General features: G+C 40.2%; 1 protein-coding gene across 1 annotated transcript in view; it reads left to right on the forward strand.

The window, feature by feature from the left end:
* The first annotated feature begins 4,178 nt into the window (after positions 1 to 4,178).
* Positions 4,179 to 23,184, forward strand: part of pcdh1a (protocadherin 1a) — a 57,857-nt gene continuing 38,851 nt past the window's right edge. The window contains exons 1-3 of the mRNA XM_085936729.1: positions 4,179 to 4,443; positions 15,276 to 16,090; positions 16,295 to 18,478. Of these exons, the coding sequence (XP_085792855.1) occupies positions 15,296 to 16,090; positions 16,295 to 18,478 (2,979 nt within the window). The 5' untranslated portion in view covers positions 4,179 to 4,443; positions 15,276 to 15,295. The remainder of the gene's footprint in view (positions 4,444 to 15,275; positions 16,091 to 16,294; positions 18,479 to 23,184) is intronic.

Raw genomic sequence — 23,184 nt, forward strand, 5'->3', positions numbered from 1 at the left:
TCGCCTTCTTACTTTGGCTATGTGAACAAAGGAGTTAAAATGAACAATGAGTGTGCCAAACCGTGACAGAAGCCAGCAAGTTGGACCTGTTTCTGCCAAGCGAGTTCATCTGTTTGTTGTGCCCAGATAACTGGCCTTCACTTTATTCTGACGGCACACATATGCATGGCCCCTAAAATTAAAGAAGCCGCTTCCCTCTCTGCAGCTATTTATCTTTGAATTAAAAACCCCATATTTCAATCTCATTTGATGCAAAACACTTTTTATGTTTGAACGAGTGAGGAGGGCTGGCCAGTGATACCAGGCTAGGGTTGTTTCTGCAGTAATGAGCTGTCAGGGATGTAAAACGTTTTTTTTTGTTTTTTTTGAATTTCTCTCCTTTATAATTGAGACTGTAGCCGGCAAAGCTTGTCTGGCAGCAGCATCTGTTGAGAACATGCCCTTTGGGATTCTGGTGTCACAGACGCATTGTCAGAAGCATGTGGCTGAGGTGGCCTTCCCTAACTGCAGGCTGCGCCACTGGCATGATGAGAACTGTACACACTGTGTCTATTGAAAGTAACCAATGTTTTGTGGTGGTAAAACAATTGATAAAAACGTACATTTTGTCCTGATTAAATCTTCTTTTGGGTCAAATTCTAATTTATATTACATTAGAGCTTGTCATGATCTAATTTTCCCGTAAGATTCATAGTTACCAGCCTGCAATCATTATCTGCTGAGAAACCGACTACTTTATAAGGACGGTGAAAGACATGCTTCCTAATTGTATTATATTTGACATTACATCATGAATTCCATTTACAATGGTTGAACTACAAGCCACGGGGTCCTGTATTGGCCTTGATACAGAATGTTCATATTTGTGTCTGCCACTCAGGGTGAATGAGACGCTCTTGTCAAGTGCATGTCCCGGTTGGGGAAGGTGGCATTAACCTCCTATTCACTCTTAGTGAAAGCAAAAGGCCATGGGTGCTGGAAAAATGAATGATCAGACTCACGCATGACAAAGGAATCAGGCTCTGCCAAAGGGTACACAGAGCTGTCAGCTGGAATAATGACTGTACACCACAGATCACTAATGAGAATTGTTCCATCGTACTGCTAGAAGATGAATAAGATAATGATTTTGGTCAGCCGGGTTTCATGATAAGACAATTTTAACCCACTAAATGTATGAATTCAGTGCATTTTGTTTAGCATGTGTGGGTAAATGTCAGAATAATACATCCAAAAAATGTTTCATATAATATTGCTTTCTACAGCTAGCTGTAAGTATCAACAATATGCACAGTGCATGACAAATCTAAGTAAAAATCAAAACTGGCACTCACAGCAGGGAGTCCAGTAACAGCTGCGTGTTTATCGTGCCATGGAGACAAGTCCCTGGTATATTGACTTTTTGCTTGCGGCTGCATGTGTTGGACTCTGGTGAAGGCAGGGTTGGAACTGTCAACTGATCACCACCTGGCGCTGTCTTGGCTCCAATAGTGGGGTTAGATGCTGGTGTGACCTGGCAGACCTAAACGTATTGTAAGGATCTGCTGGGAATATCTGGCATAGTCCTGTCAGACGTAATTTCCAGGCCACTAATGTCCCATAGGAGGCATGGGACATTGAGTCCAAATAAACCATGTTCCGCACCTCCAGAGTTTAGACATATACATTATATATACGCGATATATACGTTGTGTATATATAACAATTATCTGATCATCTTATCCTCACGAGGGTCACCGGCACATTGGAGCCTATCCCAGTTGACATGTACATAGACATATACGTCTGTACATAAACGTAAAAGTACATATATGTATGTACATGTACATCTACATATAGGTATACGTACATAAACGTAAAAGTACATATATGTATGTACATATACATATAGGTATATATACCTATATGTACTTACGTACGTACGTCGATGTATGTTTACATATACATATGCATACATATAAATATTTGCACATGTATGTTTATAAATATATATTCCCAATCTACTTTTAGTTATAGTCTGACTGAGTGGGTAGAGTGCAGAACAGCAATGGGCGACCTCCCTGGAAGATATGATTTTTTTTATATTCACCTGGTTTGAGTTGGCCTCCAGAGTTGTCTTCCACAGCCTCATTGAGTTCTTGATGAAGGTTGCTCGAATCTTGTTAAGTAGCACTCCAAATCCTATGAGTGTCATAGGCTCCCTTGTAGTCAATCCAGGCAGTGCACATGTTGGTGCTTCTAGTTTTACAGTCTTGGCCATCAAGCCGAAGCTTCTGTACGGCATTGAGTCGTAGGATTTCTCGTAGTCATGCAGGCAGTGCACATTTTGGTTCTTCTAGTTTTACAGTCTTGGGCGATTACACTATTGACCAGTAGCTGGTGTTTGGATCCCCTAGTGCTATTACTAATGCACATCCCTGCTCTGCTCACATATTGAGGTTCCATATGGTGAGGAGGCAGGTTTTTGGTCATGGCAAGACATTATTTACCGAATCGCCAACCCTACTTTCATTGCCAATTCTTATTTACGGTGACGATTTTTTTTTATATACCGTATTTTTCGGACTATAAATCACGTTTTTTTTCATAGTTTGGGTGGGCGACTTATACTCAGGACCGACTTATATGTGAATTTTTTCACAAATTTTCCAAATTCAAAAATCCGTGATGTAGTGAAACCGCGATAAACGAACCGCGATGTAGCAAGGGATTACTGTAATTTGAACTGCAAGTGACGTCAGCGGCACGGCGGTTGTTTACATAAAGGACAAAGGATTCGATCAAGGGATGACAAAGATGACGAAGGGCCCCACGTTTGAAAGATTTAATGATTAGGAGAAACAAAGGTTTGCAAAACGTATTTATGTTATAGTTATTTGATATATTTTGTTTCGTGTAGCAACATGTATATGTTTTTGTCCTTACAGTTCAGTAGTTGTTGGATCGTTGAACTCTTGTTTTGTTAAATAAAGAGCCGTTTACCAAACCCACGTCTTTCCTGGTACTTTGTTAACGCTACAATATAGTTATACTAGATCTGTGCGGCACACACGCGGCGTTGTTGACATAAAGGACGAGGAATTTGATCGATGGATTTAATGATTTTGAGTGACACAGATGGTTTGACAATATTGTTGTTATATGATAGTTATTTGATATATACTTTACATATCGTTATATGGGATATGGAATGATTCGAAATGCAACTCACGACGAGTCCGACGTCAGCAGCCCGGCACATACATTGTTTACATAAAGGACGATCGAATGAATTGGAGTGACACAGATGGTTTGATAAACGTGTTATTTATGTAATAGTTATTTGAATAACTAAATCTTACGTCAGGCCGGTTCTCAGCTCCTCGTTTGTGTATATGTCACGTCAGCATACCATATCATTTAGCTTGTTGTTGCTGGTTCATGTCTGTTCTTGGTGTTGGATTTTGACAAATAAATTTGCCCCAAAAGTGCGACTTGTACTTCGGTGCGACTTCTATGGGTTTTTTTCACTTTATTGTACATTTTATGGCTGGTGCGACTTATAGTCCGGAGCGACTTTTAGTCCGAAAATACGGTACTATAAAGAATTTCTGGTTTTAACATATTTGTATGAAACGTACATTTCAGAGTTTAATGATACCTTTTCTATTGCAAACCGAAACACTTGGCAAGTCAACACACATCATAAGCATGCGGAGAGATTTCTTACGGTCTTTTTTTTTTGGTCACACTACGAACATTGAAATGATCCACGCTAATTAACAAGCTTTAGTGGAGGCAAATTAGCATGTAATAAGACACCCAATCGAGAACAAGAGGCTTGTTATTTAAGAATAAAACCCATCATTCATTTGAATGCATTTTTCATAAGCTCCTCTAATTAACTTTCATTAGCATTATTAATGAATCCATGGATATGGAAAAGATCCTTCAAGACAACTATATGAATGTGATGGGTTTATTAAATAATTTGGTGCATAGTGTAAAATCCAAACTACCTCTTTGTATTTCCCATAGTGATTTCAACAAAATTGTGCCTTTGACCGTTGTTATGAACTGCCGACCCAAGATTTCTGACAGGTAATTGGCTTCAGCTTTGCTGTGTGACGGTTGATTGGCCAGCATGTTTGTTCCTGCACAGACAATCAAGCGCCAAGTCTGTTCCACCTTGCCTCGAAGGGGAGAGTAGTTTTGCAATCTGTGGAAAATAAATTCGATGGAGCCCCGCTTTCGGGAAGCACACAAGTGCAATCATCGGACCTCAGCAGAACAAACATAATAGATTCCCATTGTTCCTTAATCATATCCAGAGTGAGCAGTATTAATCATATTATTCTTTATCAAATGTGATGCAGAAGTGGAGTAGAGATTTGTAGTAAAAAGTTGTGGGCTCAAATCTTGGCTCAGGCGTTTATGTTCTCCATGTGCTTGGATGCTTTTTCTGTGAGTATTTCTTACCACATTTCAAAAACATGCATGGGTCATTTGATGACTAAATTGCCCATCTGTGCAACTGGTTATTTTTTGCTCCTGTGATGGATGATGTCAAAACAATCCTCTTGTTAATCAAGAGCTGCTTGTGCACCGTACTGCCCTCTCATCAACATTCCAATCTGTGACATCACACTAATCAAGAATGAATTGTTCTCTGATCACACCCGTTGGAGCCATAGATGACATAAAAGCCGATGGTCCACTACGGTAATCGTAAAGCTTTATTTCTACTAGATAAAGCGGTTCGTTGGACTTTAATGGCGAGCTCGCTGATGATATTTGGAAACTTATTTTGGGGGTTATTTTAAAAGTTTACAGCAACTTAGCCTCTTGAAAACTGTCTATATTGTTGCAAACCAAATTTAATTCAGTCAGCTGTTTCAAAAAAAAGTTAGTTTGAGAAAAACGATTGTAGCTGCATATTTTCAAGGCCCTGCTTTAACATTTGGCAGAGGGATTGCAATCGTGGACTTGCAAGGTCAAAGCTGGTCATTCTTCCAATGTCATGCATAATATTGATTGAACAAAATCAAGCTTGGGGAAGAGATTGATGCTTAAAACGCTGAAGCCTTTTAGGGCAGTGAAGCAGCAGCTCTCCTCACAGTGTGCTGTAAAATGTATTTTTTTTTCTGCTTCATTGCCAGTTGCACTTCACATGAACTGGACTAATTTGTGCATATAAAACTTCAAATCAAACAAACAACCTAAATCCCAAGTGTCAAAATTGAATTCTTTCATTTGAATCATTGCATATTTCCGACAATTGTTATCCTCTTCATAATGAAGAAAACTGACTCCATCGTATATTAAAAATTTATACGATATTTCTCACGTTAGCAAGTATTCCTCTGGGATGAGGTGTATCCTAGCTTGTAAAATGAAAGAAGTCCCAGTGGTTAAATCTAATTAAAATTTGGAGGCCAGATGCTTTGCCTTCACTCTTTACCTCGATAACTACATTGGGCTTCCATCACCTTCTACATTTTTCAAGAAGCTGTTTGGAGTCACAATAAAGCAAGAAACGTGCATTGCACTTTGATCCGGAGGTTATCCTCTTACTAAAGCCGCTTTTATTAATATACGGAGTGTACACCTTTTTTTCCCTTGCAACACATTTGTTGTATTTTGCTTTTATACAAGATAATGTATGGCATCACACCACATGGAACTTAATTTCACACATCATTAGAGGATGACGTCTTTTAAAGCAATGTCATTAAATGCAGCCTGTAATCGACTGACTGCTTCAACACAATGCATGATAAATAACCCCAAAAAGTTTTAAGGAGGAATAATAATTAAATTAATTGATCTTCTGCCTTAAACTGAAAGACCATGAATTCTGCCTACCGATTTATTTATGACTTGTGCGCATTTGATACATTTAAAATGAAATACCATCATGTGAAATATTTGTATATGTTATTTGTCTTGTTATTCACTTTGGATGGTGAAATGTTAGCAGTAATTGGAGGGGAATTTAAAGTCAACTGTTCCACTATCAGCAATGTTATTGTTGCTGCTGATGCATGCCTAACTGTCAGGCCCATGTGGATATAATCCTAGCCCAGTGGCAAATATAAACAATAAGCTAAAAACAGAAATGCAAACTATAGCATAGCTCAAAGCGATGTTAAAATCACCCCCCTCAATACCTAAAAGACAAATACTGACATCCAGCATGACTGCACAGATAAACCTTCTGAAAATGATGAAGACACCGTGCAAGGCACATCGATGGTAACTAAGAGGATTACTTGACTTGAACTCCATTCATCACCACCACGGGCTTATTCTCAGGTCATATTTATTTTCTCCCCTCTAATTTTGCTCTTTTTTTCTATTCTTGAGCAGGCCTGCCCGGTGGCACAATTTTTTAAAATATTTCTCCCCTTCTTCTTTTTTTTTTAGTAAGCAATGAATTCCTATTTTCTATTGTTCAGCGGTCTGATGTGGGCATGCATCTCATTTAAAACATAACTTTGGTATTTGTCACTGGATGAATTTGGAAAATCCCATAAGTTTAAATGTTGTGACATGTCTTGGCAAACCTTGGGATGTGATAGCTGGTCTTTTCAATCACCTGTCAAAGACGAGACGTGCTGGGAAAGCATCCTTAAAGATTAGAGAGCCATACAGCAGCAGATGTTACATTCTCATTCATAGTGAATCTATCCCCTGTTTGTGGACAACTAGTCTTTTGTGTGTGTACGTGTTTCTTTTCTATACACATTCTGTTGACTTGTCCCCTCTTTTTACATTTGCCCTCAAATGCAATACTACATGTGCCCGATGTGAGTGTTTGTGGAGGTGGGGCAATGCGCTCCAGGTGCAGTGTGTGATAAGACGTTTGAAAGATGCAAATGAGCAGAGATCACAGCCATAGCGTGTGTTACTCTGAACTCATATAAAAGGAAAAACCTCTCATGGGTGGGTGGAACCGCCATTCGACCTATGGTGTTTGTCAAATTGAATTATGTGAATCACCTAGACTGGAGAATTTCACAAAAAATAACTTGGCAGCATATGCTTTGACCGTTTATCTGACATACAGTAATCTGATAGTTGTGAGTATAGTAAGGGTTGGGAAAAAAAAAAAAAGATAGCCCTATAGACATATACATAGGTCTATGTACATGAATTGAAAAGTACAAATATGTAAAGACACTCTTCTTGAAACAGTGTCACCTGACTTCTGCGTGTACTCAAAGTAAATTTAATTACACGGAAACGCTGCCTTGACAACCTGTTTAAATGAATGCCGGTGGAAACACTTGCATGACACAAAAGTGTTTACACAGCAGCGGTGTAATAATAATTAACGTCTTTTCACTGAAATGTCTCAGTTGAATGTCATTGTTGTTGGCTGTTGAGTTGATGAGAAATAAAGTTGTTGACTGAGAGATGCACCGAACCACAAATAATAGCTGAATGCTAGGTAGACAGAGAGACACATTATACTTTCTGATATGCATTTCGTGTTTGAGACAAAGCCAAGGATCACCTGAGTCAAATGCTTTCATATTCTTAATACAGCTGGTTAGGAACAGCTTTGCAGTAGTAGTGCGTAGGTGGGTGCTCTAATATGATTGGCTCAGGGACATGGTAAGCCTGAGTGGCAGCCCTTAATGGGTGCCCTGGAGAGGTAACCCAACAGCTGTGTGTTTGCAGCTAATGAGAGATGAATTTGAAAGTCTATGATAAACTCAGAATAGGACAGGTAGGACAGAAAATGTCATTTTCTCCTGAGGACATCGCTCAAGGCTTCTGCATTGAGGCAAAACACTGTTTGTCTCCTTGCTCCTAGTTCATTACTTATGACGAAGCATTTATGATCATTGCCATTAGTGTTTTGGAAGAAAGGAGGAGAGAGTAATGTGGTGTGGGTTGGCTTTCACGTAGAGACATGCTGGTTTCTAGCCTTGAGCACAAGTTTTTATACTGATGCCATTTTGCTCCGTGTCGAACTTAAGTTTATTTGTATTGCTCTTATCACAAAAGAGTCTCAAAAGGGCTTCACGAGTCCACAAATAATACCGATAGTCCCTGATCTATACTCCCCAACACGGCACGAGAAAACTCAATAACCACAAATGGGGAGAAAACAAATAACTGTGTGTGCTTTAACGACAGTAAATGTAATATGACACAAGTCGAGATGAGATTCAAAGACCTATCGGTAGTCAGTAACGTTGGGAAAAAAACTTGCATAGGGATCTAATGATAACACAGCCCATGAATAAATGATATGTTAAAGTAATAACACTTAAACTGTCAATTTATTTTGAAGATTGTTAAACTTTAAATTTTGCCAAAGCTCCTAAATTGGTTCCCATTATATTCTGAAATAATTTTCAGTGGATGGCCTCGTTATAATAACCGCCTGAGGGTGGCGCCAAATGAATAAGGAGTAGCTTGTGCCAATGGCTTCCTTTTTCGGTCCTCTCACGTTCAACATGGAATGCATATCAACAAGTAAACTGTCCGCGCACGATACCTGTTGTTATTTCACATCCAAACAAGTGACATCATCATTTCCATCATACCTAGGACACTTGCATGCGGGAATTGAATGGTGTGCAAGAGGCACATCCAAGTGAATTAGTATGCTGATTTAAATGAAGCACGTTTGACCATTTCAGGTGACCCAGTTTGATGGGATCTCGTTAAAGTGAAGGAATCAAACAATTTCGTGGTAGGCAGCCGCTTGCAGAACGTGATGTTGAGTGTGAAGTTGCTGCGTTATGCAGCTGATGGGAGCCCCACCTCCTCCTCCCACCTTCTGATGAGAGGAGAGAGGCAGCGAAGGGAGCAAGTCAGCCACAGCATCTCACCACCACTTGCTCTCTGGAACTGCTTCAGATGGGCTCTTTTATGTATTTTTCAATTTTTTAAGCTGTCCTTCCGTGCGAGTGACATTCGCGTTGATCTTATTTAACCTCTTGGTGCGTCTTTAGAGTGCGCTCCCGCAGCTACTTTCTCGTGGACAAACTTGGACCGAAAGGGATGCGCCAGCCAGTGCATTTTGTCTGAGGACTGAAGATGGCCAAGAAGAACGCAGTCCCCAATGGAACGAGGCCGCTTGTTTGCCAGTATAATCGTCAAATAATTTAGAGCAAGCCGCAAACTTATATTTCTGCCGAGGGGGAAGAAAAATCAATATCCCTTGACTACTGTCGGGAGGGCAGACGAGGTTGCACGCTTCTGAATTTTAATGCGGGAAAGTTATAACCGGATTGAGTGACACCTGAAGTTATTTTCCTCCTCAAAATATTGGTTGGTGGACATACCCGCTTTTGGACGGATTGTGACCAAGCTCGTTCAGGTACTGTACACTAAAAAAAATAAAAAGATAACTGTTTTTTTTTTGCGTTTCTTTTTGTTGTCATGCGCTGTAGCGTTTTGGGAACATTTTTTTTTCCATCTCCATGGTCCAGTAACAAGTTGCCCGCCGTGGCGCACCAAACGCATCAGTCTCGTCTGAATGTGTATGATTGATATAGATACATTGCGAGTTAGAAAAAAAAAGAAAAAAGACCCGAGCTACCCGAGCTCTTGCAGGAATGCATGCGCGCATACCGTTGCAGTTGCAGCTTCAAATGTACAAGTCAATTGCACCGAACGCTATGCGTAATTGCACTCTATAATAGCATTATTATTCTATGAAGCAGAAAATCCGATTCATTTGAAACATTTCTCTGCTGTCTTTGCTTTTAAGCAACACATTTCACACTAATTGCGTGTATTAGTTAGGTGGGTTTCCTCGGGAGTAAAATTTGTGCGCAAAATAACAAATGATCAGGCTGTAAATGGCTGTGCGTCCATTCGAAGAAGAGAGCAAGTGTGCGCGTCCACATGGGAAATCTCCCCCCCCTCGCGCTTCAAGTGAGAGTCTTGGGTGTTGTTTCTCCCCACTCCACAGAACACTAGGCTCATTTTAATAGTCTGCTAGACACATAGTGTACACACTACAAGGCCGTCAAAACAGTCCACAAACACAACAGGGTTGTAAAGCGTTCTAGCTCATATCTCACAAACTGCCTGTAACATGAGCCCTCTCAATGTGGTGATCTCATCTGTGAAGAGCTCAAGGCGGTGGGCATGTTGAGAGATGAGATTTGGCCGAGCTTTGATGATGGGGAAAAGTCCTTTGGCTTAATTTGATGTGCTACTGCAACTGCTTGAGATAATAATTAATTAAGAATTTGTCTTGCACACAAATGAGGGGAAAAAAAAGGAAAAAAAAAAAGTTTGTGTGTCGACTAGCAGTGCTCTTGGCTGCATTTGACATGTTTTAGATATGGCATTACATTAAGTAGCCTACATAAATAGCTAGCTGAAATACTGAGTGACACAATGTGCACTGTCTCTAAAAAAATATTTGGAATCAATTCTTTGCAAAGATCAACCATTTGAGGTCACTCAATGTGATGCCAGGCATTATAAACTATGCATGGGGGAGGGTAATGGATTTTTTAAAAAGGCAGCCAATGTAGAAAATGACCCTATTTGAGAAAATCATAAAATCGTCCATTATCATTATGTCCTCCAACCTGGGAGGAGAGGACCCCCCACGAGAAACATGTGAGATTGGAACAATTGAACCTTTCCAGATCTGCACAGAACTCACCATACTGTAGTGTGGCTGCTTTAAAGCAACAACAAAGTACAAAATGATGAATTTATATTTTCCAATGCTAGTCCAGCCGTTTGCAACGGCTTATTGTTAATTCACCATCATGTCTTGCTTGATTTTCCGCTTGAGTCATTTTGTCTGTACCTGTAGCACAGCAAATGTCAGCCAGTCAGTCACTGCGTTGACTCAGTCCACAGTCATAGATCATCTGTCTCTATGGTAACCAGGACAGGTGCACAGGGGCTGCAGCATAATTATCTTAGACTTTCTTTTTAGTACCTCTGTTATGCTCTTAAACAAAAGGAGCTACACATTTAATTACCGTAATTTTCGGACTATAAGTCGCGTTTTTTTTTCTTAGTTTGGGTGGGAGGGCGACTTATTCTGAGGAGTGACTTATATGTGATTTTTTTTCACAAATTTTCAAAATTTTATAAATTTTTATTTATAATTTTATAAACGTGTTATTTATGTAATAGTTATTAGAATAACTCGGAATGTTACGTCAGGCCCATTCTCAGCTCTTCGTTTGTGTTTATGTCACGTTAGCATACCTATCTTTTAGCCTGTTGTTGCTCGTTCATGTCTGTTCTTGGTGTTGGATTTTGACAAATAAATATGCCCCAAATTTTATGGCTGGTGCGACTTATACTCCGGAGCGACTTATAGTCCGAAAATTACGGTAGTTATCAGAATAATATGTGAAGGCAAATGGAACTACGGAATGGACATAACGATTTGGATTGTTTTAACAATTCAAACAAACAGCAATATATGATTGGGCAGACACTGATGCAAAATGTAAATTTGACTAAGTGACATTTGTAAATATATTGTACATAAGTAGAGGTTAAATATAGTATAATTTTGGCCGTAGGTCCCAAAGTGTTCCAGATCCCCAATTCATGCAGGGTTTGTACTGTTTACAAACTTGGCTGTTACATCCTTTTTAGAGGACCTTGTTAGCACAAGGTCAGCACTGTCTGCACAATAAGGCTTGAAAGTGCACATCTCTAGGGACTCAGCCTGTGCAGAGTCTGATATATAGTTAAAAGTTGATAATAGACTTGTAGAAGTTGAAATTTGCTCTTGAACCTTGGTGTCACAAAGGTCGCGCACTATGTCAGGGCTCCAGGTGAGAATCAATCACCTTGCAGATAAACTGATGTTTTTCGGTAAGAAGCTTTGGCTTTTAGTCACGGAACTGAAGGCAATGAAGCCTTGAGGGAGCGCAGCCTAAATGGAGGCTTGCGGTCAGACGCTAAAAGCAATTGGAGGAGTTCACTGTCATTCAAAATGACATTGCAAGCAGCAGAAGTAAGAGGAAAGGAAAGAATCTTCCGTTAAGCATTTTCTACAAGGAACCATCTTGGTAACTCGACAAAGACCTCTTCATGGACTGACCGTCATTCCAATCAGTGAAGAATAATTTGGATAAATATGAAAAATGAAATCAAATGACTTTGTTTGTAATTATATCGAGGCAATATTTTATGAAAGGACCGGTGTTATATTCTTCCTATACACAATGTAAAACATAAGATGCTGTGTGCTACAGCGATTGCTCAAAATATATAAGTTCTGATGTTATTGCAAACAAATCATATGATGTCATGCATATTTTGTTTAGGTGAAATGAGTGTTTAATTTTTTGCATCTAATGTAGATTTCACATAGGTGGGGAGTGAGAAAACATATTCCTTCTACTTTGAGTGATCCTTATCAATTGATCAGTGACTAGTTGTATTTGGGTGACCCTCTCCAGGGACTTGTTAGGTCAGCAGAGCGACTGCTGGGCTGCGCATGAATCATGCGACGGGACCTCATTTTCTCTTTAGGCTTGCCACCCTGATAGTCTTAATAAGATGGCTTTTAGCCAGGTATGTTCTTTCTGCGTGGCAAGCCTCTTCTTTTCTTTCCTCAGGATCCTAAACCCCAGTTTGGTTTTTATTTTTTTTAGCCTTGACCGCACTCTTTTCTTCAAAGCTAAACATCTTTGCAGAAGATAAAGGACCTAGCAAACCGATTTGGCAGTTATAGATAGCCTTTAAAGGTCCACCAGCATGCTTCCCCATATTTTTTCTCTTTTTAAAAGGAATCGCCTGGACTATTGCATGATCACACCTTGAGATTATACAGTATGATGAATGTTAATCTGTCTTGGGATGTGTTGTTGCTTTTATTTATTGCTTAGTAGCTTTTTCTCAAGAGAAGACAAACAGTTACAAGAAACTGTGCCAATTTGAACAAGGGTACCCATTTTCAAATGTCAATATATCAACACTTGATGGTTAATATATGCAGTCACATTTCATTTCTTGTGGTAAAAGTAAGTTGCATATTCCGGTACATATATTAAATATTCAAATTATGTTCGACTGAAGTCAATCGTGATTAATGAAATACAGTGGAGCCTCGGTTTTCGAACGTCCCGGTTCTCGAACAAATCGGTATTCGAACAAAAATTCGAGATTTCTTTGCTTCGGATTTCCCCCCATTATTTGTAATGAGAAAACATGATTCGGAATTCGAACGATTTACTTCTCAAACAGCCTTCTGGAACAGATTGTGATCGAAAACCGAGGCTCCACTGTACAATATATAAAAATTGTGATTATCCACAGCCTTATGTAAGTCTCTGAACCGCTACAAACAATAAAAACAATATTTTATGCTGAGTTATGTAGCATAATTTGCTTGAATCAGCTTGTTGCTGTTCAGGTCGACTATACCATCTGGGTCGGCAGATGATAATCACATTTTTAGGGAGAATAAAGTGCTGAGTTGCAGGAAATTGCAGTCTTTGCAGTTGTTGCAGTTTTAATGTTACCATTTTGCATTAGGTGTCATCATTTTACTGAAACAAAGTCCACATCTCCCAATTATTTTCTCAAATCTACCTCAACTCTTAGGATGGGGGCAAATAGGATTTTGATCCTTTCAGAAAACGAGTCGAGAGATAAACGAGGAATGTTTTCCAAAGTTAACACAGAACATACTACACAAATAACATGATGTTGAATTCAACTGTAAACAAAGGGGAAAAAATAAGCTCAATTTGCTCTGACTGCAAGGCATGGTGCCATCTGGAAGACAGGCAAGAGGCCAACTGGAAGATATTAAGTCACGAGTGTCATCAACCATAACAATCATGTCACCATCAAGGCACGCCTATTAGTTACGTAAATAGATGGAACAAAAACGGGCATGATTACGTCACACTATAGTGAAAACCATAGGAAGACACAATCTTACAGCAAAGTGTTTAAGATACAATAATTATGGGTTTATAAAGAACCATATAGCCACAGTTTAATAAAACGAGAAACAAAAAACAAAAATCATCAATTTGTCACAACTTACATGTTTTTGTCTTATTTTCTTTTATTATTCTATTTACACACTATACAATAGGTGTATCGTGGTATTTTGTAAATGATCGTTTTTTTTCCTTATTGATTATAGCCGTTCCTTATCTCATCCCCTTTCTAGCATATAAACACACTTAGAAACCACACTCCCTTTTTATGGTACCTGTGTATTGACAAGAGCTCTCCCTCTAAAAAGTAAAACGGGACATATCGATAGGGAAGCGTTTAGCACATCAATACCTGCAATTTTATGTTTTCAAAGGGAATTGGATTTCTTGGTCGATTTTGTATGTTTGTGTTTTGCTTTTCAGCTACACAAATATTTCTCTAAAAAAAAGGGAGTCAATTTGACAAGAGGTGCCGTTTACTTAGCACAATGCAATGAAATGCCAGCACAATTTAATGAAATGCCTTTGGTCCCGTATTGCTGTCATATTAACAGAAATGCATTTTATTTTCATTGCCTGATTAATAATTTATTGTATTGTGTGGTTGATGAATGGGGGGGGGGGGCAGCAGTGTTACAGCTTAGACAAATCATTGACAAAGAAGCTGTGCTTATCGTAGGCAGGTCGATTATTTCCCCCACACAATCATTTAAAGGACTAATGCATCACTAACACAGAGTGCTCAACTGAAATGAGGTAAAATCAAGTGCAATGATCCGGTGATTAAACAGCTCACATGCACATCCAAATGTGGCAAAGTTTTCTTTCAGCACTGAAGTTCGACTCTTAACCTCACTATGTGCTCTTATTTAAATTTTACAAATAATCCACTCACACGAAAATGATTGCAATTATTGTGTAGGAAAGAAGAATGCTGGGAGGGAAATGGATCAAAGACCGGCAAATAACATTCCGTAATTACTATTAATTTTGAATGGTTAGAATTCAAACAAAATTATTCCAGTGTTTGAGTTTATCTGTAGCACTGGTGCATGGAAAGACATTTGAATTGTACTACGGGCCAAGACGTACTAATACGGTGGGGTGTAATCTGTAAAAGAGGAAGCTCTCACACCTCCACTGAGTTGAAATTGTCATGGGCCACACTCAAAATGAAATACTTTATACATACAACATTCTGTCATAACATGGAAGGTTAGCAAGGATGTCTAGATATATATATCATCTCTACCTACCACATGTTTTCTTTTGTATAATATATGAAAGATGTGACTATTGATGATCGAGTTGGATATGTAAGACAGCTATGCCTTTCCATTGAATGGACAGTAAACATTGACAGCAATGATCTTTGTTGTTTTACAGGAAGAGCTTCTCATGACCCCATGGATCAAAATTTACAAGTGATGCTGTTTGGACTCGTAATGCTGCTCTGCAGCTCTGCTGAAGGCAGCATTCTGTACAGGGTCCAGGAGGAACAGCCTCCCAACACTCTTATTGGTAGTCTGGCTGCAGATCAGGGGCTGCCAGACTCTGGTCATCTATACAAGCTGGAGGTCGGTGCCCCTTATCTACGTGTTGATGGAAAGACTGGAGATATTTTCACCACTGAGATCCCCATCGATAGAGAGACGCTGAAAGACTGTCGGTCGCTTGTTAGGGGTAAGCCCTGCTACCTGGAATTTGAAGTATCTGTAACAGATCTGATACAGAATCAAAGCCCGAGACTCATTGAAGGACGCATTGAGGTGCAGGATATCAATGACAACACCCCTCAATTCCCTTCTTCGGTGCTGACCATATCCGTCCCTGAGAACACGATCATGGGTGCGCTGTTTGCCATACCTATAGCAACTGACAGGGACTCAGATAGGAACGGGGTGAGTGATTATGCCCTGACAGCGGGACAAGATGCAGCAACACTCTTTGGTTTACAAGTGGCCGATGACAGGGGTGGCAAGCTACCACAGCTTATTGTTCTGGGCAACTTAGATCGTGAGGTAAAGGATTCTTATGACCTCACCATCAAGGCAGTGGATGGAGGAAACCCGCAGCGCTACAGCAGTGCTTTGCTGCGAGTGGTCGTCACCGATGTCAATGACAATTCACCAAAGTTTGAAAAATTAACGTATGAGGCAGAAGTGTTGGAGAACAGTCCAGTCGGACATTCTGTGCTGCAGGTAAGACTGTTTCTTATTTACCTGCCTTTTTTAAAGTAAAAAAAAAAATCACAAATTCTGCTATAACAATACTGTAGTCAGATTATGTCTTCATTCTTTCTTTGTTAGAAAACATGGTCATTGTTTATTGGCACATCCTTGCAAATAATTCACATAAACGAACCATAGCTTTGTTTTTGTGTGTTCTTATTGTCGTTCTTGTAGGTCAAAGCAAATGACTCTGACATGGGCCCCAATGGAGAAATTGAATACACACTTCATCAAGCAGGAGACCCTGTGCCAAAACTCTTACGAATTGATCGGTCCACTGGTGTCATCTATGTCAAAGGACCTCTGGACCGAGAGGAAATTGACAGCTTGTCCTTCTACGTGGTGGCAAGGGATAAGGGTCCACAACCAAAGAGCTCAAAGACCTTTGTCACCATTGAGGTGACTGACCAGAATGACAATCCACCAGCTGTGGAGATACGTGGAATTGGTCTTGTGACGCACAGTGAAGGAATCGCTAACATTTCAGAAGACATGCCAGTGGGAACAGCTGTTGCTTTGGTGCAAGTCTCTGACAAAGATGAGGGAGAGAATGCCGTGGTCACGTGTGTGGTTGCAGGGGATGTGCCCTTCCAGCTTCGTTCTATCAGTGACTCATCCAGTGACAGCAAGAGGAAATATTTCCTGCAAACCACCACTCCCCTCGACTACGAAAGGGTGAAGGATTATCGAGTGGAGATAGTGGCTGTAGATTCTGGAAATCCAGCGCTCTCTGGTACCAACTCATTGAAAGTACAGGTAACTGATGTGAACGATAACTCTCCAATATTCTCCCCAACGTTGTTTGAGGTAGAGTTTGCGGAAGAGAACCAAGCTGGAGAAAAAGTTTTGGATGTGATCGCTTCAGATGCAGACAGCGGCACAAATGCAGATCTTATTTATAACATTGTGGCAGACACATCCATCAAGGGTCTCTTTGAGATAGATCCAAATACCGGGGAAGTCAGAGCCCGGAACCCGCTTGATCGTGAGCACAAAGAACACTATGAGTTTAGGGTCACCGCAGCTGATAAAGGCTCACCTGTCCATAAAGGAACCGCAAGTGTTGTAATCAAAGTCCTCGACCGCAATGACAATGACCCCAAATTCATGCTTAGTGGCTATAGTTTCTCAGTTTTAGAAAACATGCCTCCCCTCAGCCCAGTTGGCATGGTAACAGTCATGGATGTTGACAAAGGCGAAAATGCTCACGTTCACCTCTCTGTGGAGTCAGATGGAGGAAAATTTATTGTTCAAAATGGAACTGGCACCATTCTATCAAGCATATCTTTTGATAGAGAAAAGGAGAGCAGCTACTCTTTCCGTCTAAAAGCTATGGATGGAGGACAACCACCTCGGTCTTCTTATGTGGGTGTAACCATCAATGTACTGGATGAAAACGACAATGACCCCGTTGTTACAAAGCCCTCCAATTCTTCCTTCAGACTTTTGTCACCCCTTGCTTCCCCCGATAGCCATGTGGAGATGGTGGAAGCTGAAGATTTGGACAGTGGGCTCAATGCAGAGATGGTTTTCAGCATTGCGGGTGGTAACCCTTACCAGTTATTTCGCATCTCTCAATCCAGTGGAGAGATTACCCTAGCAAAGGAAATGGCCCCAAAATATGGTGGACTACATCGCCTGGTGGTTAAAGTGAGTGATAGAGGGAAGCCAGCACGTCATGCCACTGCCTTGGTCCATATCTACGTCAATGAAACCATTTCAAATGTCAGTTTCATTGACTCTCTGGTTGGACACAGTCTTTACACCCCGCTAGACCGGGATATTGCCGGTGATCCTGACAACGGCTTTGCTGCACAACGGAGCAACATTTTGTTCGGAAGCCTCGCTGGAATAGCAGGCGTTGTTATGCTCATCTTGGTGGTAGTTTTTATACGACACCGCATTCAAAGAGAAACAAAGAGTGGATATCAACCCGGCAAGAAAGAAACAAAGGACTTATATGCACCCAAACAGGCGCCAAAACATGCCAAAGGGAAGCGAGGTAGAAGAGGAAAACCTCAAAAATCTCCCAAACCACTTGGGGAAGAAGAGGAGGTCAGCCTCCAAAAAAGCCTCAAGTTCAACCTTGATGCAGTCAATGATAGCCCAAGGATACATCTGCCCCTGACTTACTCACCAGAAAGCCCTGATATAGGTCGGCACTACCGCTCCAACTCCCCGTTGCCCTCCATTCAGCTGCAAGCACAATCTCCCTCAGGCTCGCAAAAACATCAAGCAGTCCAGGACCTTCCGGCTACCAATACCTTTGTAGGGACCGGAGGAGATGACAACTCTACTGGGTCAGACCAATACTCTGATTACAGCTACAAGACCAGTCAATCCAAGTACAACAAACAGGTAAGGCCACTGAAAAATATTGATACCCTCTTATAGAAATAGGTTTGTGTGATTTTTAAAAGCATGGCATCGTAGATAAATGTTTTACGACTATATTACTTGCGTCATCCAGTATATTGTTAAGAATTTAAAAACCTTCTTTAAAGACCCATTTTTACTCTTTGGCTTTGTTGTTGCAGTCTCACTGTTAGGTAGTTTGATACTTTCAGCAGACATATCTGATATGTTAGGTGATCACAATCCATTGTGGATTGTGTCAGTTCAGCGAGCAATCACCATGTTCACCTTGAATGACAATATAAGGGAACAAAAGCCACACGGCGTGTCTCTATGTAGTGTCAGCCTTTGTGCGTAAATCTCTCTCAGCAAAATTGTGTAAAACGAAACTGCAGCCCAAATATAAACGCTAAGCACGACATTACTTTTTTAGTATGATAACAAAGGCATAGGAAATTATGGCCAATGATTGACAGGCTGTAAAATCTCAACAGATGTTGAAGCTCTGTGACATAACTCTACAGATGTTGTTTCATGTACGGCATCTCATCTCCCATCAGGAAGAACAGATTGACCAAAATATATAATTAAGTAATGGAAAGTAATGTGACAGATGTAGCTTGGTGGCCTTTCACCTTAATTTTTAACACTGTTGTTCTTGATCGTGGCTTTTGCTAGCGTGAATATGCTATTGTGCTTGTGCTTGTGTGTGTATGTGTATGTGTGTATATATATATATATATATATATATATATATATATATATATATATATATATATTGCAACACTGCATTATGTATGTTGAGGTAATATTAATTAAAGTTGGGGACACTGGACACTTACTAGTGCACAAAATGAGCCGTGCATGAACATCACCTTGTTCAAAGAACAAAACCAACACAATGCATGAAGTCACAACAAATTACATACTGGCAAATCAGTGTGACTTCTGCCGTTGCCTTTATTTTATTTTTTCACACGATAAATCAGGTTTGCTCGGACCTCCTCAGTGAAGGCTCTGTCGAACCCGAGACCAATTCACCGAACCCCTAGGGTTGATTGAACCCAGGTTAAGAACCACTGTCTGGCTATTATCATATTTGGAAATATTGAAATTTTAGCTGATAAATTGACCTATTAAAATTTGATAGCATAAAACCTTAGGGCTTATTTTTAAAACTGAATCCGTGACTCATCTTATGTATTTTTCAACTACACTTTCTTCTTCGTCATAATGGAAAATAAAGTCACCTGAGGTGATCACACCATTGCTGTGTCGTCATATCAAAAACACCAAAGATTTAACGCCCATGCTTATGCCAAACATCCTCTTATCATTGTGCAACTTCATTTTTTTCCCCTTGCCACATTTGAATGTGTGATATTGTAAGATGGTTGCTGCAGGAACCCATGACTCACATCAGCAATTAGAACCCGATAATTAGCCCTGTCGGGCCCAAGCGCTCACACCTTTTTTCACATGTGTCTAATGAGAGTTTGTGTAAAGCATGTGTTCCATGTGACGTCATTAAATTCAGAAGTCAAAGCGTTACGTTTCACTTTGGATGTTCATTTAATATCCTTTCTGCTCGTCCCCAAAGCTAATCCAGAGGATTCAGAGAGCCTTAGAGGGTAAAGAACGAGTCTTAATTAATCTGGCCTATAATTAACAAGGTTCATCCTTTATGAAACTTGGGCAGTCCTAAAAAATGATATTATATAAAATTTAGACCAACGGCTAAAGGTGGCTAGAATAGTAAGAGCAAGATAGGGTAATAAGGTATAAGTGTCTTTTTGTGACATGAGAAATACAAGATTAAAAAACATTAATTTCTAAAAGTATAGATTTCTTTCGCCTCTTGGATTTATTTTGCAAACAGTATGATTCAGTTGAAAATAAACTATCGCCAGTGGGGCTCCGTTATGCTGTAGAATGTGATGCCATTTTAATTCAATTTCAACAAATATTTTTTTTACATATCTGTTTCATCATTCAATCATTTTATGGCAAATTGCTGCACCATAGAGCGGGGGTATAACTCTGCCCTCTCTGAACATCCAAGTTCAGTTTGGCAAAGAGTGAAGAGTTCCTCACAGAGTCCATCATAACATTTGTTGGCAACAGTTTTAATTATTATTATTTTTTATCAATTTTATCGATTTGATGTTGCAGCCATTCGTCATTGTAAGTAGATTTAAATGAAGTATTCGTCACACATTATTGATGTGGTGTCATCTTTATTTGCCTTCTCCAAGAAAGGATGGCAATGAGGAACAAACATTTATTTTCTCCAAACATTTCTTCCTCCTGGGCGGCTCGGTGGTGCGATGGGTAGCACGTACGCCTCACAGTTAGGAGGGTGCGTGTTTGATTCCACCTCCGCCCCTCCCTGGTGGAGTTTGCATGTTCTCCGCGTGGGTTTTCTCCGGGCACTCCGGTTTCCTCCCAAATCCCCAAAACATGCTTGATAGGCCGATTGAGCACTCCAAATTGTGAGTGGGAGTGCTGATGGTTGTTCGTTTCTGTGTGCCCTGCGATTGGCTGGCAACCAGTTTAGGGTGTCCCCCGCCTACTGCCCGATGACGGCTTGGATAGACTCCAGTACGCCCGCGACCCCCGTGTGGACTAAGCGGTTCAGAAAATGGATGGACGGCATTTCTTCCTCCTCACTCCTCTCCTGTCACAAACCTTTTGGGATTTTAATCCAATAACTCTGATCCCAATTTTAACCAAACATTGGTTTTGCTGAACTTTATTAGTTAAAGCTGTGAACACCCCCCATTGAGACAATAGAATTAGTTATCCGCAAGAGGACAGACGAAAAAAAAATGTAGGCGAGCTCTCGTTTTTTTCCAACAAAATCCTATACGCCTTCTGGAATTGAAAGGAAAAGTACAAGGTTTTAAAGTGATACCATTGACTTCTATCAACATCTACCTTTCAAAACGTTCTATCAAGCCTGATGGAAAATCAGAAATCTCAAATGGGCTTCCCTCCCAGAATCATATGCACTTATATAATTGCCACATGTCAGATCCCCTTTATTTATGTTAAAATATATCTCAACTGAGCAACTCCTTTTGGTAACGCTGTGTGAAGGCTCATCTTTCTGATGGCGTTTCTCTCAGCCACGATATTATATCACCACACATCCCAGCCTCCTTACCTTCTGCCAGGCAGATTACTGCTTTTATCAATAAGCAGCTTAGCACCAAAGTGTCCCTCAATAATACGCCGTGGTATTTTTTCTTCCTCTGGCAGCTTTTATGTCTCTTTAGGTGCCCCCCCTTCATCTCCCCCATCCACCCCACCACCCAAGCGCTATTACAAATTCTCATAACCTTCCATTTCTGTGTTTTCACTCCCACAACACTTTCCACTTTATTTAACCCTCTCACCGAGAGAGAACCTACTGATACATTATGTAGCCTTCTCTTCAGGTCACATTAGGAACCTAGAAAAGGCCCAGGAGGGCCAGAAAGGAGCATCCCCATCAGACATACTGCCCCATTAGAAGTCTGCACCGCACTATAAAACCCATTAAGGTCCATTAGGGAAGCGTTCTGGTCCGCAGACACCTGTAAGGCCAGTCAGCCTCAAAGGTGCACGGCTACAGATGGTATAAAACCTATTTGATTTGTCATTAAAATGCCATGTATTATCTTTATACCAAACGGTGTGTCAGTAGTAGTTTATCAAAAAGGATTTTAGTTTCAGAAATTCGACTGTTGGGACATAATCAAGTCCAAATCAAAGATGTTTGTAGGCAGCTGTTTTAACGATACTCATTAAATTATGTTTCTCATTTGAAAGGCAGTACATAATGCACGATATCATAAAATGTAAATCAGCGCAAGAATCATTGCGCTTAAATAGATCCCATGTGAGATTTCACACACACACTTATAGTTTCCGAGCTTTCTCTTTAGCAAATGCCAGCTCGGTCACCTCCTCTATTGGGAACAACTGCATGCAGCTGTGAGCTTTCAGCACCGTGACTGGCGCACTGCTTATTATTGCTTGATGAGTTTGACCCAAATTTTCCACAGACCGACACATTTTTCAAAGCCACTTTTAAAATCTAAACCCTAGATCAGCTCAAGAGTCAAAACCTGGCTTGGCTACACTTCAGATTTGAATGTTTTTTATTGGGGGGGGGGAGTCATATTTTGATGTTTGGTCTACCACTGGGGTATTTTTCTGACATAAAATGAATAAATATTGTCAGAAAAGCCCCAAGAATTCATCTATTGTTTTGAAGCTATCCGATATGCCTCATGCTGACAGAAAAACAAGTCTTGGATTATTGCCTAACAAAATGAGTTTTTGTGAGATCAAGGGGAAAGTTTTTGACAAACAATTCTGCTCTAATGACGACCATGTGTATGTGAGTTATTAAGCGGGTAGAATTGCGCTGGAACGTAACGGGGAGGCAAGCTAGACTAATGAATGCTGTCCTAGTCATTGAAATAATCAACAAATAAGAATCTCTACATAGTGTGGGGTAATTTGATGTTGAGCTGCTAAGTAATGTGCCACAATGTCACTTCAAAATTCATCTCCGAGCTGTTGCTTTCAATAAACAAGCTCGTGTTACCAAGCAATAGTGAATCTGTAACTGTGTTATTGACATTTGGTGGAAAATAAAAGATAAGCAGAGAATAAATCACCGGCAGTAGAGATGAATGGCAACATAAATATATGAAATG

Source organism: Syngnathus leptorhynchus, chromosome 17 (genome assembly GCF_054491065.1).
Source record: "Syngnathus leptorhynchus isolate UIUO chromosome 17, UIUO_Slep, whole genome shotgun sequence".
Lineage (NCBI taxonomy): Eukaryota > Metazoa > Chordata > Actinopteri > Syngnathiformes > Syngnathidae > Syngnathus > Syngnathus leptorhynchus.